Source organism: Amblyraja radiata, chromosome 28 (genome assembly GCF_010909765.2).
Source record: "Amblyraja radiata isolate CabotCenter1 chromosome 28, sAmbRad1.1.pri, whole genome shotgun sequence".
In the NCBI taxonomy this organism is placed as follows: Eukaryota; Metazoa; Chordata; class Chondrichthyes; order Rajiformes; family Rajidae; genus Amblyraja; species Amblyraja radiata.
This window is the reverse complement of record NC_045983.1, coordinates 22896083-22913041: the sequence shown is the minus strand read 5'-3', so window position 1 is coordinate 22913041 and position 16959 is coordinate 22896083. Positions and strand designations below refer to the sequence as shown.

The window sequence follows — 16959 nt, the reverse complement described above, 5'->3', positions numbered from 1 at the left end:
TGCAATATATTCCCTGACACTTGTGTCCAGGAATTCCATGGTCTTGACCAAAGCTTTTTCAGACATTGTATATTGTTTGTCTACCAAGCAATCGATCACAGTAGGAAAACAGTTTTTGAATGAATAACACTAATGAATTAATCTGTAAAATGCACCAAGCATGAAGAAAGGTTGTAGTTAATTCCAATATGATGTTAACAACTGGTGTCCTGGAGATCGAGTCTAAAGGATTAGATGACTATAAAAATGTCTGTGTGTGCAACATGACTGTCAACATAGGCTGAATGCCTTGACTATGACTACATTTTTTTAAGTTAAATCAAAACAGCTTACCTAAACAACATGCCAGACCGTTGATCAACATTAATAATCAAAATCTTAGTTTTACAATTTAGGAAGGTGCTCTCATGCACATATTCCGCAAGTTTGATTATTTAGAAAATTCCTCAAATCATAAATTGTTGTAGAATGCACTCCTTCACCTAGTAAGACCCTCTGCCTCCTGTCCTGAGGAGAGGAGGGATAATTACAAGCCAGGATATCCATCCTACCTTTATAATCCCTATAATTAATGCATTTCTTAAAAAGTTCTTGTGTACATTTCTACAAACATACCAGATAGCCACCCAGAACTGGTCTACCTACACTTTGCTATGGGCTAAGTGCAACTCTATACTTATTTTACAAATAATCGTGCTATTCCATTTGAGATGGGTATGCTGAAGTCTGACTACGACGTTTGAAGCGTAGTCACTGATTGCACTTCTCCTATTACCAGGTAATTATAGTTATACAGCACAGAAAAAGGTCCTTAGCCCAGCTTGCATATGCTGACCAACATGTCATGTCCCATATACACTCATGCAACCTGCCCGTGCTTAGCCCATATCCCTCCAAACCTTTCCTATTAATGTACGTGTCCAAATATCTTTTAAATGCCATTATAGTTTCTGTCTCAACTATCTCCTCTGGCAGCTCATTCCATGTACCCATCACACTCTGTGTGAAAGAGTTGCTCCTCACATTCCCATAAAATCTTCCCCCACTCACCTTAAACCTATGTCCTCTGGTTCTTGATTCCCCTACCCAGGGCAAAAGACTCTGTACATTTACCCTAACTATTCCTCTCATGAACTTACATACCTCTATAAGATCCCTCCTCATCCTCCTGTGCTCCTAGGAATAAAGTCCCAGCCTGCTCAGTCTCTCCTTATTGCTCAGGTTCACGAGTCCTGTCAACATCTTGGTAAATCTTCTCTGCACTCTCCAGCATAACAACATCTTTGCTATAGCAGGGTGACCAAAACGGAACACAAAACTCCAAGTGTGGCCTTGCCATCACCTTGTACCACTGTAACATAACATCCCAGCTTCTTTACTCAATACCCTGACTCATGAAGGCCAAGGTGCTGAAAGCCGCCATGACCACATTATCTACCTGCTTTCAAGGAAATGTCTACCTGCATTCCTGGATCCAAGTATTTTCAGACAGAGGGTGGTTTGTGCCCTGTACACACTGCTGGTGGAGGCAATTGCGATAGCAGCATTTAAGAAACCTTTGGATAGGCACGTAGATGTGCAGGGAATGGAGGGATATAGATTGTGTACGGGCAGATAAGCTTGGGCATGTCATCATGTTTGACACATACAGTGTGTGCTGTACTGTTCTATGTACTGATTAACTTTGCCCTGCGTGTGCTCGGTCTATTTGAATACAGTCTATAATCTAGTTTGTCTGTTTCGAGAGATTTGCCTAATGAGTTTGACATGATTTTACTTGTTAATTTTTCAGTGTCGGCTCATGGGTTTGAGTATGACAACCTGTATGTACATTTTCTCCTTGAACTTCCAAACAGTGAGTATGATTGTTGATTGTGAACGTGTTAATGTATATATTTCTAATTTTGACTCAATTATACACGTCTTACTGTACCTTGCTGTTTATCCTTTATTTTAACTCACTCCCTTTCTTCATCTCAGGTAGCATTTGTTAAAACAATGGTTCTTGAGCGGCAGCATGAGTGGAAATTGTCACGGGTCACCAATTTCATGTTGATCCATTAGCATGAGTAAAGGGAGATTCTTGTCAACTACCCTTCTCCTGCCTGTGCACCAACAGATGTAAAGGATAGCCTTTACATGCCTCCTTGATTCTAGTGCAGAAATGAGAGAGCAGTTCAGAAACTGGCAATCTAGTGTTCTGAAGAAGGGTCTCGACTGGAAACGTCACCCATTCCTTTCCACCAGAGATGCTGCCTGTCCCACTGAGTCACTCCAGCTTTTTGTGTCTATCTTCGGTTTAAACCAGCATCTGCTGTTCCTTCTTACAAACTTTATTTCAAGCTCTTTTTTTGCTGCCTGCATTAGCCTTTTAAATTTCCATCATACTCTTAAAATCTTGCATTATCCTTTCTTAACTTTTCTTCAGAATTGTTATTCTGACACATTGTTTCCCTTTGCAGAATTCTGACACTTTGATTTTACCAGTGCACCACCTTGATTTATTTCTCTGTTGTCTTGCTTGGTCTGTTTATATTAACAGATTTACCCTGACATTGTCCATTAAGGAGTGAGATAAATACCAAAGTAATCTATATTTGCTGGTCAGAACACCTTAACTGACAACTGGCACCTTGTAATAATACAGGAAGCCCTTAAAAGAGCTGCCAAGTAGTACGGATTTTCCATATTTTGTACGGAAATGTGATCAGAATACGGATGTACGGATTTGCTTTGTAAAATCAGCCCAACTTCATGTTTCATCTTGCTGCTTAAAAAATGCAAGGACATAAAAAATCATACTGTAACTCTAAAAACTATAGCAGATGAAATCTATTAGTATTTTAAATTTCAAGATCTGGATGATTATTTTTATAAGCTTTGATCTGCCTGTCCCGCTCCAGGGTTAAACAGCACTGTCAGTTTAACGCGTGGGAATTTAAATGAACAGCACTATGGGTTCTAAAAATAGCGCTGCCAGTGCTGTGGGTCACAGACTGTTAGGGGAGGGAGAGAGGGAGAAGGAGGGAGGGAGTGGGAGGGAGGGAATGAGGGAGGGAGAAAAAAAGGAAGGAGAGAGGGAGGAAGAGAGAGGGAGGGTGGGAGGGAAAGAGGGAGGGGGAGGAAGTGAGAGAGAGAGAGAGAGAGGGAGGGAAAGAGGGAGGGAGAAAGGGAGGGTGGGAGGGAGAGGGGGGGAAAGAGAGGAAGGAGGGAAAGAGAGTGAGGGAGGGAGAGGGAGAGGGAGGCTTCCAAAATGGCTTCTACATCATCATCATCATCTGGTGCTAAAAGCAGGAAGCAGCCGTTCAAACAGCAGTATACAAAGAGATGGCACTGAATGCACTGTCAAGTAAGGTGCGTAGAAGACATGTCAATTGGTAGCAAAGTTTTGCATTCTTGTACTCTTATATGGGTATGACCGCTCATAAAAACAACACTTTTTTTCCGCAAAATGGCACCATGTAAAAATTCTGATTTCCTCAGCAAAATACTGATTTTCAGGTACTAGAATACTGAAATGCTCTGACAAAACTTGGCAGCTCTGCCTTAAGCAATGCACTGAACTTGGCCATATATCTTGGAATGGAAAAAACTAGAGATCTTTTGGCTGAGTTCCACCACTGAACTAGGGCTGATTGTTTAGAAGTGGGTTGCTGGGGTGTTTCAGTTGTTTGGATATGTTTGACTTCTCTCCAAGATTAAAATAAACCAATACAAGGTTACATTTTAAAAATGTATAACAACATATATCGATTGAATTGAGAATTCATATCAAAGCATGTAACAGTCTCCAATTAGTGTTAAGTATAGCATCTACTTGGAGGCTGTGCAAACAGTTTACATGGAAACAGGAAGCAAATGTAAGAATGGTAAGGTTTACAAATAATGGAGTGTTGAAAGTTAGGAGTAGGATAAGAAGACATACATAGGATGAGTGGACTTCGTATCTGAGAATAATATAAGAAGTAATCAATCGGAGCAGTAATCAATCTATGGGACCCCAGTGAAGATGGTTTACAGCAATGGTTTCTAGCAATGATTTCTCAACACAAAGATGGGACTGATGGGACTGATGTCTTGGTTGTTTAAAGTTTTGCGTTCTTACAAACATACAGCCTGTGTTTTAAACAATAAACTGTTCCTAGCTATTTGCTGGGGAAGCCTTGGGATGGCAAGGAAGTAAATGGTGGCTAAAGTGCATTTTTTATTTTATCAGCATCGTATATTGTGCCTAGCTATAGATAGAGCATAAAACAATACAGCACACGAACAGGCCCTTCAGCCTCCTATGCCCATGCCAAACATGATATCAATTTAAACTAATCTCCTCAACCTGCACGTGATCCATAGCCCTTCATTCCCTGCATATCCACATGAAATATTTAAATTATTTGGTCTGATATGTACAATATATTACACAACCATATTGCATTTTTTAATATAAAAAAGCAAAATGCTGAAATAAATGATTACGTTTCCTGCTTGAAATAACTGGTGTTTCTACATGTCGGATTGCTTGCCACTTTGTCGGTGCCCTTTATGTGGCGACACTTTGCATACCTTGGGTATGCAAAACAAAGAATCTCACTGTGACATGTCACATGTGATAATAATAACGTTTTCATTCATTCACCACCTTTTGTGGCATGTCATTTGGGGCTAATGTCGATTGAAAGATGTGCATCATCACCATACAGATGCATGGGGCTCGCAGAGTCTAAATAACACCTTCATTTGTTAATGCTTAGATTGGACTTGTCCTCCAAGCCAGCAGTTGTCTGGAGTAACACAGACTTGTGCTACCAAGGTCAATGATCAGGTAAGGAGGCTTTGATAAAGAAAAAATGAAAAAGCTAGAAATACTCAGCAGGTCTTGCTGCATCTGTGGGGAGAGGAACTGAGTTAACAACTTATTGAGGTATTAATGGATGTAACATTCAGTGGTATGGAAAATCTACCAAAGTTTTTCGGGTGCCAGATTATTCGATTTTGTTTTTCCTGTACTGTTAAAAAAAATCAATGAAGATACTTGTATATATTTTATTATCATATAGAGAAGGCAACAACCAATTTTATGCATAATTGGATTGCAATACAATACAATACAAATTTATTGTCATTTGAGCCCCAGTGAGACTCAAACTAAATTTTACTGTATAATCTAGTTTAATGTAATAATTACGCTCTATATATATAGGGTTTGCAGAACCTTCCTGTACTTTCAAATAGTATCTACCATACAACATAGTTTTATATCTCATTCAAAAGATGTTACTGGAATATCATACAAGATTCTGAACTCATGTCTCTGTAGAAGCTTTTGAATTCACAAGGCCAAAGTCAACAATTTAAATGCAGGCACAAGGAACTGCAGATTGTGGTTTGCAAAAAAAGATACAACATTCTGGAGTAACTTAGCTGGTCAGGCAGCATCTCTGGAGGACACGAATACCCTGAAGAAGGGTAATAAACTGAAATGTTCCCCATTCATGTCCTCTAGAAATGTTGAGTTACTCCAACACTTTGTGTCATGTTTTCTAATAACTTAAATGCCTAGGGGGAAAAAAACAACTATCCCTCTACTCCATCAGTCTGAAGTGTCCTGACCCAAAACGTCATCTGTCCGTTTCCCTTCCCAGATGCTGCCTGACCTGCTGAGTTCAGCCTGCAGTAAGTGTTTTGCTGAACCTCTAACACCTGCAGCTCTTGTGTTTGCAACTTAAATGTCTGGTCTGGAAAATGAGTTAATGAAACAAATCAATGCCATCCCTGGAAATTAGAAAATAAGCAAAGTTTCAGATTCCTTTATACTGGTACTTTATATTGGTTACACTGGTACCTTGCTGAGATTGCATTTCCAGGAACAGGAATGCTAAACAGGGCCTGTTTCCACGCTGTATGAGTCAGAGTCATAGGGACTAGTGGAATCAAGGGATATGGGGAGAAGGCAAGCACGGGTTATTGGTTGGGGACGATCAGCCATGATCACTATGAATGGCGGTGCTGGCTCGAAGGGATGAATGGCCTCCTCCTGCACCTATTTTCTATGTTTCTAAATGCTGCCTGATGCACTGCGTTAATCTATAGCATTGGTGTATTTTTTTAAAGTATGATTTTTAGTGTTTTTGCCCAGTTGTAATTGCTGTTATTATTTTAAATAGGAGGATGTAGCCTATTTTTCTCATCCATTCAATTTTGAAATGTCTATAAGAAGTGAAGATCAGCCTGAAGGTGAGTATCCATTTGTAAGCAACAGCATTATCTGCATATTCATAATATAAGCAAGAAGGGGGCATCTTTTTCTTGTTGCATTTTTACTTTGTGTATCTCCCTGGTCACAATCTCTGGGGCAATTACCTTCTGCATGTCTGTGTTCTTCAGTCCCTTGTGAAAAGAAAAGGCTTCCTTTTTTCTCATTGATATGCCAGTGACAATGAGTGTTATTCAAGCATTGTTCTTTGCTTTGGATTTGTAGGTTTTCTGCAATGGCCAATGCTTTATTTTGGGGTGTACTCTTGTGATTTCTGGCAGAGATATCGTATTGAGGGCTATGGCTACATTGACATTCCTGATCGTCCAGGTAAGGAAATGTATTAATCTCCCAAAATTAAAAACTTTGGCAATACTGAAATTAATCAGCAGCTGGTGAGATAACTATGCTGCTAAACGATTAATGCAGAAGTATTAACTGCTAACTATAAGGAAGTTAATTGTCCCCAACATTTTCTGCTTTGTTTCATTAGAAACATTTACTGTTTTATTTACCTATGAGTTATCCCTTCTCGAATAAACTGCTGCCAGAGTACTCCAATCCATGAATACCCAAAGTGCTATTTTATTGTAGGCCTCACAGTCATTCGAAATGTGAATCTGAACAGTGACTCCTATAGGACTACTTGAGGGTTTGGTGAGTGTTATTGCCGAGTTGATTTGGACTTCACATATCATCCATATGCAAAGGGTGTTAAGGCCTTTTTTCTTGCTCCAATTGGGATTGCCACATTGCAAATTAAATCTTGACTTGATTGAAAAATACAGCATGGAAACAGGTCCATCAGCCAACCGAGTCCATATTGACCATCGATCACCTGTCCACTCTAGTTCGATGTTATCATTCCCTGCACACTAAGTGCAAATTACAGAGGCCGCTTAATCGACAAACCTGCACACCTTTGGGATGTGGGAGGAAACTGAAGCACCCAGAGGAAATCCACACAGTCAAAGAGAGAATGTGCAAACTTCACACAGACAGTAGCCGAGGTCAGGATTGAATCCGGCTCACCGGTGCTGTGATGCAGCAGCTCTACCAGCTGTACCACTGTGCTGCTCAAATGACTTCTTCTGGTTAGAATGACCGAGTCGGTACTGGGCATGGATTTTATACCTTTGCTCTCCTCATTACATTGCACTTTCCTATTGTTATCCCCACCTAGAAGATTATATTTCTGTCTGTCTGTCTGCCAGAAATATTTGTAGAGTTATTTCGCAGGCAGGGCTCAAGGAAATCTCAAGTTTCTAAATTTCAACAAGTCCGTGCAGTCACTGGGTCCACATTCTGTGATTCCCACTGTTGAAGACATGATCTTGGAAAGCTACAAGGTATTGTTACAAAATAATAAAGAACAAGACACCAAGTGCTGGAGGAACTAAGTGTCTCTGGAGGGAATGGACAAATGATGCTTTGGGTCGGGACCCTTCTTCAGACTAATGGATTGGGAGGGGAGCGGGGGGGGGGGGGACGCTAGAAAGGAGGTGAAGTTGGGCCACATACTGGCAAATGATAGATAGATGTAAAGCCAGAGTATATGGGTGGAAGGGGACAGGGTGGAGGAAAAAAAGGGGATTGGAGATGAGCGTACAGAGGAGAAGAAACGAGCTAGGTGACTGGGATGGTGGGAGAAATGTGGTTGAACTATGGGTGCGGGGGCTGGAGTGAGGGGGAAGTTGCTGGAGAGGTTATTATAGTCTGATATTTCCCTTTTCATTCCCCCTTCTTTCCCCCCCCCCCCCCCCAACCCTATGCCTCCCTCCGGATTTACATTGTGCTCCTTTTATTTAACACCATTTTGTCTCACTTGACATCTCGAGCCTTTGTCATTTACTCCACCCAACTACCCTTTACCCCTCCCTTACCGTCCTCGACCTATCACTTGCCAGACCTTCCCACATCTCCACCACTCTTTTGCAGCTTTCTACCCTCTACCTCATCAGTTTGAAGAAGGGCCCTGATATCATCAGGACCCCAATACATCATGTTTCTTTTTGTTTAAAAAAAAAATTACTTTATTGTCATTGTAGTGGTGCGTACAACGAAATTCAGATTCACTTGATGTCGGGTTCTCTCATTCCATTTTGCTGTGTTACAATTGAATATAAATTCTAGGTTAGTTCCCAACCTTCTTTCTTCCTGTCCATGTTGCTTTTGTCTAATATACATTTTTGTTTTTGTTTTTTGGTCTAATATAGATTTTAAGGTGTAATATATTCATTGACAGGTAGCTATACGAAAACATGCAAAACATGGAGACCAATCTTGCCTGGAACATTAGCAGAAATGCGGCGATTCTTTGTTGGTGGTGCGCTTGAGCTTGAAGATACGACTTACATCCGGATCCCAAGCACATTCAAGGTAGAAATGTAAATGACTGCAGGGAATGTGAATTTCTCAAGGCATTAAGATACTGGAACTAGATCTGATTCCTAATTCACCAGTTCACCGATTCTCATATTGGTCCTCTATTCCCCAATGTCTAGCTGCTGGTTCTCAGTTTCTCTGCCCAGCAGCTCTACACTCTCATTACTTTCTTTCAAACTGCTTTGCAGTCCACATCTGAGCTTGGTGTGAACTATCCTTGTTTTAGTTTCTGTTTTATTTTGCTTCCAAAAAGGAGACAGTCTGCACAACACTTTGTTTGAAAAGAGTCAACAGAACAATGGGAAGGGAGCAGAATCTTGAAGTAATGGAGAAGTTGAGAATCTTAGTGAGTACAGTGTGGGGGCAGACCCTTCGGACCCCAAATCCATGCCATTGAGATAGCAGTGAACAATTTTTTTATGGATTTTGATTGATAGAAATTGTTCCAATTTGTGAAGGGGTCAAGGACCGGAGAAGACATTTAAAGTGACCTGTGGACCCAAGGTGTTGCAGGAAGAATTGGCTTATGTTTTATAATCTGGAATGTGGTGCCAGAAAGTGTTTGGTGAAAATTTAATTGTGGCATCCACACAGAATTGGGATAGTGAAGGTTTCAAAACAGAACTTAGCAGAGCAATAGGAAGTGGATCCCTCTACAAAGAGCGAGCACCATCTCAATGGCCAAATGGCTGTAACATTCCTGTGTAACCTTTCTGCCGGTGAGATCCACACCTAACACTATTTGTGATTTTTCTTTTTAATTTCCTCTTATCAAATCCTTCTATCAATTAGTGTAAACATGTGCTCTCTGGTTTTTGACAGCTCTGCTTGGAAGTGTGTACTTATTTTTTTCTGATCTGCAAGTGTTAATTAGTACTTCATCCCATTCCTGAATGTTGTGAGATTCTGGATGAGGGCAGTGAATGCCTCAATAATGACTAGGAGCTTGTCTATACAAATATTGCCTGTGTGCTGGAGGATCTTACAGTGATGTTGATTCTGGACTAGAGATAATAGGGGAGAGAGCAATATCCTCAATATGCTAACTTGTGTCACAATTTTTGACTTATCTTTTTTTTGTTGCTTGATACATTTGAAGTGTCTCGTTCTTTCTTTTGCATTAAAATAGCTATATAAAATAAATAGCTTAAGAGGGGAAGGGGAGGAAATGGATTTTAAGATATTGATGTATTGAGAAGATATAGAATGTGAAGGATTGATCTGATTAGGGGGTAGATTGTGATTATGTCCAAAGGATAGGTGAAGTAATTTAATTATTTTCCTTGCAATCAGGGAGAGAGGCTGAGTCGCTTCGGTTTCAGAACGGAAACCATAGGAACTGTGACCTTCAGGCTGCATTGCATGCAACAATGCAGGTGCGTAAACCCATGATTTAACTCTCATATAAGAACTATTAAACAAGGTAAGTGATGTTTATTGCAATGGGAGGTGGTCATAGGAATGACCTGCAAAGCTGCTGACCTAAGTGTACCCAAATGTAGTACACATCAGCTTGGGCAAGTGAATAACCAAGGGGTCATTCAGCAGAATATGGTTAATGAAGCGAGTGGATTGGAGGCAATGGTTATTTGGTGACTGTCGTTGGGAGTGAAGTGGTTCTCCCGTGTCTAAATAAATTAATTATGCAAACTTGATAAAAAAAGGTGGAAGCAAAACGTTTACCTCATCAAAATATTATTTTTTAAGTTTTCTGAACATTTCAGTTAAGTCAGGCACTGAACCTAGCTCATAAGTCAATACAATGGTGCAGCTAGTAAAGTTGATGCCAGAAACCAGGGCTCAAACCTAATCTTGGGTGCTGTCTATGTAGAGTTTGCACGCTCTCAGTGTTGAACATATGAGTTTTCTTGAGGTGCTCCGGTTTCCTCCCCATCACAAAGATGTGTGGTTTTGATTGGTTAATTGGTGACTGTAAATTGCCCTATTGTGCAGTGAATGATAGAATCTGAATAGAGTTGATGACAACGTGGGATGAACATAGGATTGGTATAAATGGATGGTTGAAGGTCGGTGTGGACTCAGTGGGCCAAAGGGCCTGTTTCTGTGCTGTATACTCTATACGGGGGTCATCTGTGTGCTGAGCTATCTCAATTCAGCTGTTACAGACTTTGGGCTTCAGCACACTTGGGTTGATAAAGGTTCAAGTGATCAACTGATGCTTGAGTGTTGAACTGTGCAGAGTAAATCTGTAATTTAAAAAAAACTGCAGATGCTGGAAATCTGAAATAAAAACCTCAACATAGGTAGAAAGAAGAACAGTATTAATGTTTCAGATTAAATACCTTTGCCACCGCCACAAATGTCTTTGACTTGCAACATTAACTCTGTTCCTCTATTGACAGATGCTGCTTACCCTGCTGAGTGTTTTCAAAACCTTTTACCTTCATCCCAGAATTCTATGCATTTATTAAGCAATTCAAGCTGGTGTGATTTAAAATAAAACAACTCACCCACATCAGTGCAGGAGAACTTGTCGTGACAAATGTGAAAGCATGCATGTAGATGCTAATCTTTCATTCTATTCCTGGGTTATTATCAATTACCCTCACCCCCATAGTTTAATGCATCTTGGTAATAACAGGAGATAAAAAAGTAATGTAACAAAGGAATAAATATATAGAGATGCATGTGTATTTAATATTTACTTGTGTAACCATTATTGAAGGTAGTCTGCTGAGGCACCAGATGGTAAACGTGAAACTTGGTTTTTACTTGCCATTTGTGCTGTGGTGTTTCTGTAGGACTTTTCTGGATTCAAGCATGGCAAGAAAGAAATCACAGAACGTTCTGGACCGAATGGGAGGACTTACTCACCAGGCTACCTTTCACTCTGTGCTGGGTAGGTAATAATTCAATTGTAATGTTACTAAAAGATTGCTCATTGACTAGGCTAGAATTGATGGTATTGTTTTATCTGTTTTACTACTTGTACATTGCCAACATTACTAATTTTTCCATTATCTTTGCACGGTGAGCGAATTCTGTGCTCAAAATGCAGAACTTCTGCATGTTACTTATTTTCTTACAGTAAAATACATCAAATATTCTGGGAGTCGAGAGATGGCAATGTGTTGGGAACTGCCTATCCCCTCCTACGTTTTATACTTAAATCCTGGCTCGATTTGATTGAATGTTTAAGAAGGAACTGTAGATGCTGGAAAATCACCCGCTGAGTTTCTCCAGCATTTTTGTCTACCTTCAATTTGATTGAAATTCCTTTCTGTCTATGGACTGTAAGGGGATCTAGTCGAATAGAGTTTGGCCATCCCAAACTCTTATCTGATAATTAATCACCTGAATGATATACTGCATTAATCTGACAATCTTACTGCAAGATTTAAGGATGATCGGTGTGAGAAATGTAATACTTCCTTGAGGCGGACACGTGTGGCAGTTTCCTTCCATTGAACTTATGGGTGCATTATTGTTGCTCCTCAGATGAATGAAAGCAGCTTTTAAGGGTATGTTTTGTCTTTTCTCTGTTCAGCGGCATTTGAGCATTCTCAACATCGCATGCATGAAGCACGAGAGAACCTACCAAAGGATCTGCTGCACACATCTGCTGTTCTGGACGTGTCAAGAATGTAATGAATCAACCCTGGCTGCACTGGCTTGAGGCATCAGAGCCCAGAAATTCAAGTGGTGGAACTTGCTTTGGATATAATTTGATGCTGGAACACCGTTTTGTTTGCTCCCAGTTAAGTCTAAAGTCATTGAGACAGTTTTAGAATCATGACGTCAAGAGTTCTGAACTGGCCAACATCTTTACCATAAAGGGTCATACCTACAAGCTATAGTAAGTAAGGATAAATAGGCTCAGGCTTGATCTTCATTAATCCCTGAAACACTGATATATATATATTGAAGACAATTATTTGTATGGCTTGTCCTGTAACAGACAGACCTGAAGATATTGGGTTGGATTCCCAAACAATGCTGGACGAACTGATGACATTAGCAACATTAATGGCACGACAGGTTATAAAGCAAGTGGGAGAGAAATGAAGTTTGAATGGTTTTCCACCTCCGCCTCGTGCCTCCTGATTGTAGATCCAAGAGCGCTGCATAGAGATGATCCCACGTTTGAATGTTGGAGAAGCACAAGATTAGTTTTGCCTTCTGTCAGTGTCAACCATCAAAGTTCACTCCTGAAGAACAGAAATATGAAAAAGATGACAATTGGCGGATGACACGAGAATAATTTATATTGTCTTTTCCATACAGATTCAATTCTTGCATTATCTTCATTTGGATTGCAGAGAGTTAGAATGGTGGTACAGAATCTTTTTCACACATATGAACTGCAAAAATAGGATTGACTATATAATAAGCAACTGACAGAAATAAACAGCACAATGAAACGTAAATTATTCAGCATAAACTCGGATATTCTGTAACCCGTACAACGCTCAAGTGCTTAATTTGCCAAATGAATCTTTGGACTTTCTGACTCTCCATAGAATAACTGAATTGTAGTTTTCAGGAGAACATAGATTGAATCAGAAATTGGAATCTGTTAAGCATCAGCATAAGTCACCCTCTTTTAATTAAAATAGAGTTTGATTTATTCACACTACATTTTGATGATCCTACTTTTTAATCTGATTGCTTTATGGATTTTTTTCAGTTTAGGTCTGGAGACAGCACTTTGAACTATATAAAAATAAGATGAAGCCACTTGGATTACTTTTCCATCTAGCTTTGCAGATCGGAGAAGTAAGCTACAAAATTAGTTTATTTTGAGTTGGTGACACAAGACATTGCAGATGATGAAATCTTGAGCAAAAAACAAAGTGCTGGAGGAACTCATTTGGTACGGCAGCATCTGTGGAGGAAATGGACCTTTCGGATTGATGCAATAATGGGAAGAAAGCTGGAGAGAGCTGTGAGTGTGGCAAAGCCTATTGAAGGGCCTGTCCCACTTAGGCGATTTTTTAGGCAACTGCTGGCGACTGTCAGCCGCAGCAGGTTGCCGAAAATCCGGCAACTGGACCCCCCCACGACAATGTCTACTACAATCAACAACAATCTACAACAACCTACCACCTAAGTCAGGCTACGGCAAACTACCGACAACCGGCGACCCATTAGGACGTCCACCTACGACCACACAGGCGACAACTGAAGTCAACCTACGTCCACCCGCAACAAGTAACGACCCTGTCGGCGACAACTGAAGACAATTCTGTCGCCAATGGAATTCACCAAAGTCAGCACTGGCGACAACCTGCATCACCTGGTGACAACCTACGACAGCACCTACGTCAGAAGTCAAGCTACGATCATTGGCGTCAACCCACTGTCGCCGACTGTTGCCAAAAATGTTTGAACATGCTGAAAATCCAGCAGCGACCAGAAACACGCTACGACTCTTTGGGCGACTGAGGAGACTATTCACGACCTTACAGGCGACACCCCAGCAACCATGTGGCGACAGCCTAGTCGCCTAAAAAATAGCCTAAGTGGGACAGGCCCTGAAGTGATTAGGAAAATGGTGAAGGGATTGTATGTAGATAATTGCTTGCTAGTTACAAAGACTAGAGGTGAATAAGAGACAAAAAGGTATCTGATAAGAGTGAGGTATAAAAGGCGGAGATATGGATGGGTGGACAGGATGAGAGAAAAGGTGGGTACAAAAGAGAAATACCATAGTCTAAAGAAGGATCCCGACCAAAAATGTTGTCTGTCTATTTCCTCCACAGTTGCTGCCTGACCTACTGAGTTCTCCCAGCACTTTGATTTTTGCTTATTTTGAGTTGACACTTTTGAAAAGCCTAGTCACTTATCCAGAGATGTGTAAAACTGCTATAATTAGTGATTATGCTTTTTATCCGCTCTTCATCTGAAAATGTATCTATATGGTGGTGGCATTGGATGGTGAAATGATTCCTTCACCTTGTTGATAATGAAGTACTCTTGAAAGCCACTTGCAGATCCAAAATGTTTAAGAAAGAACTGCAGATGCTGGAAAAATCAAAGGTAGACATACAGTGGCTTTCAAAAAATTTCATAACCGTTGAACTTTTCCACATTTTGTCACGTTACAACCACAAACGTAAATGTATTTTATTGGGATTTTATGTGATAGACCAACACAAAGTGGTGCATAATTGTGAAGTGGAAGGAAAATTATACATGGTTTTCATAAAATATGACTGAAAAGTCATAAAAAAACTGAAAAGTGTGGCGTGCAAAAGTATTCAGCCCCCCTGAGTCAATACTTTGTAGAACCACCTTTCGCTGCAATTACAGCTGCAAGTCTTTTGGGGTATGTCTCTACCAGCTTTGCACATCTAGAGACTGAAATTTTTGCCCATTCATCTTTGCAAAATAGCTCAAGCTCAGTCAGATTGGATGGAGAGCGTCTGTGAACAGCAATTTTCAAGTCTTGCCAGAGATTCTCAATTGGATTTAGGTCTGGACTTTGACTGGGCCATTCTAACACATGAATATGCTTTGATCTAAACCATTCCATTGTAGCTCTGGCTGTATGTTTAGGGTCGTTGTCCTGCTGGAAGGTGAACCTCCGGCTCAGTCTCAAGTCTTTTGCAGACTCTAACAGGTTTTCTTCCAAGATTGCCCTGTATTTGGCTCCATCCATCTTCCCATCAACTCTGACCAGCTTCCCTGTCCCTGCTGAAGAAAAGCATCCCCACAGCATGATGCTGCCACCACCATGTTTCACAGTGGGGATGGTGTGTTCAGGGTGATGTGCAGTGTTAGTTTTCCGCCACACATAGCGTTTTGCATTTAGGCCAAAAACTTCAATTTTGGTCTCATCTGACCAGAGCACCTTCCTCCACATGTTTGCTGTGTCCCCCACATGGCTTGTGGCAAACTGCAAACGGGACTTCTTATGGCTTTTTTTCAACAATGGCTTTCTTCTTGCCACTCTTCCATAAAGGCCCGATTTGTGGAGTGCACGACTAATAGTTGTCCTGTGGACAGATTCTCCCACCTGAGCTGTGGATCTCTGCAGCTCCTCCAGAGTTACCATGGGCCTCTTGGCTGCTTCTCTGATCAATGCTCTCCTTGCCCGACTTGTCAGTTTAGGTGGACGGCCATGTCTTGGTAGGTTTGCAGTTGTGCCATACTCTTTCCATTTTCGGATGATGGATTGAACAGTGCTCCATGAGATGTTCAAAGCTTGGGATATTTTTTTATAACCTAACCCTGCTTTAAACTTCTCCACAACTTTATCCCTGACCTGTCTGGTGTGTTCCTTGGGCTTCATGATGCTCTTTGTTCACTAATGTTCTTTAACAAACCTCTGAGGCCTTCACAGAACAGCTGTATTTATACTGAGATTAGATTACACACAAGTGGACTCTATTTACTAATTAGGTGACTTCTGAAGGCAATTGGTTGCACTGGATTTTATTTAGGGGTATCAGAGTAAAGGGGGCTGAATACTTTTGACGCCACACTTTTAAGTTTTTATTTGTAAAAAAATTTGAAAACCATGTATCATTTTCCTTCCACCTCACAATTATGCGCCACTTTGTGTTAGTCTATCACATAAAATCCCAATAAAATACATTTACGTTTGTGGTTGTAACGTGACAAAATGTGGAAAAGTTCAAGGGGTATGAATACTTTTGCAAGCCACTGTAAATGCTGGAGAAACTCAGCGGGTGAGGCAGCATCTATGGATTGAAGGAATAGGTGACGTTTTGGATCGAGACCCTTCCTCCCACAGCCTACTGTCTCTGCCTCTTCCTTTCTTCTCCCCCCCCCCCCCCCCCCCACCCCTACATCAGTCTGAGAAAGGGTCTCGAGTCAAAACGTCTCCTATTCCTTCGCTCTATAGATGCTGCCTCACCCGCTGAGTTTCTCCAGCATTTTGGTCTACCTGCACGTCCTAAATAGTAATTCTTATTCCACTGTACCTTAATTGGTACATGTGACAATAAACTGACCTTGAAACCTTGAAAAGATGATGTGTTTATAGAAAGTCAATTGAGAATTGAGAAACAAAAGCAAGTTACAGTGGAATCTAGAAATAAATGGCAGATCAGGCATCATCAGTGGGGAGTAAAACAAAATCAGAATTTTAGTTTTAACTAGACCAAGTGTTGGGTCTGCTCCCCCAACGCAAGATTCCACCACTCACACATAGTCCCCAACTGCGCAGGCGTGGCTTATTTCTCCTCATCCCCCAGCATTCCCTCGTCCTCTTCACCCTCCCTCTTCAATCCCTAGAGAGGGAGGGGGAGCAGAGAGGGAGGGGGAGCAGAGAGGGAGGGGGAGCAGAGAGGGAGGGGGAGCAGAGAGGGATGGGGATAGAGAGGGAGGGTGATAGA

General features: G+C 41.0%; 1 protein-coding gene across 4 annotated transcripts in view; it reads left to right on the top strand.

Annotated features, from left to right (window-relative positions):
• Positions 1–13232, top strand: part of mks1 (MKS transition zone complex subunit 1) — a 29759-nt gene extending 16527 nt beyond the window's left edge. For 3 of the 4 annotated variants that reach the window (XM_033046053.1, XM_033046054.1, XM_033046055.1), the window contains 8 exons: positions 1793–1855; positions 4749–4819; positions 6162–6231; positions 6476–6580; positions 8496–8629; positions 9929–10011; positions 11398–11495; positions 12144–13232. In XM_033046053.1, coding sequence (XP_032901944.1) covers positions 1793–1855; positions 4749–4819; positions 6162–6231; positions 6476–6580; positions 8496–8629; positions 9929–10011; positions 11398–11495; positions 12144–12244 — 725 coding nt within the window. In that variant the 3' untranslated portion in view covers positions 12245–13232. The remainder of the gene's footprint in view (positions 1–1792; positions 1856–4748; positions 4820–6161; positions 6232–6475; positions 6581–8495; positions 8630–9928; positions 10012–11397; positions 11496–12143) is intronic. The other variant, XR_004416097.1, reaches the window with a different exon arrangement.
• Positions 13233–16959: the final 3727 nt, after the last annotated feature.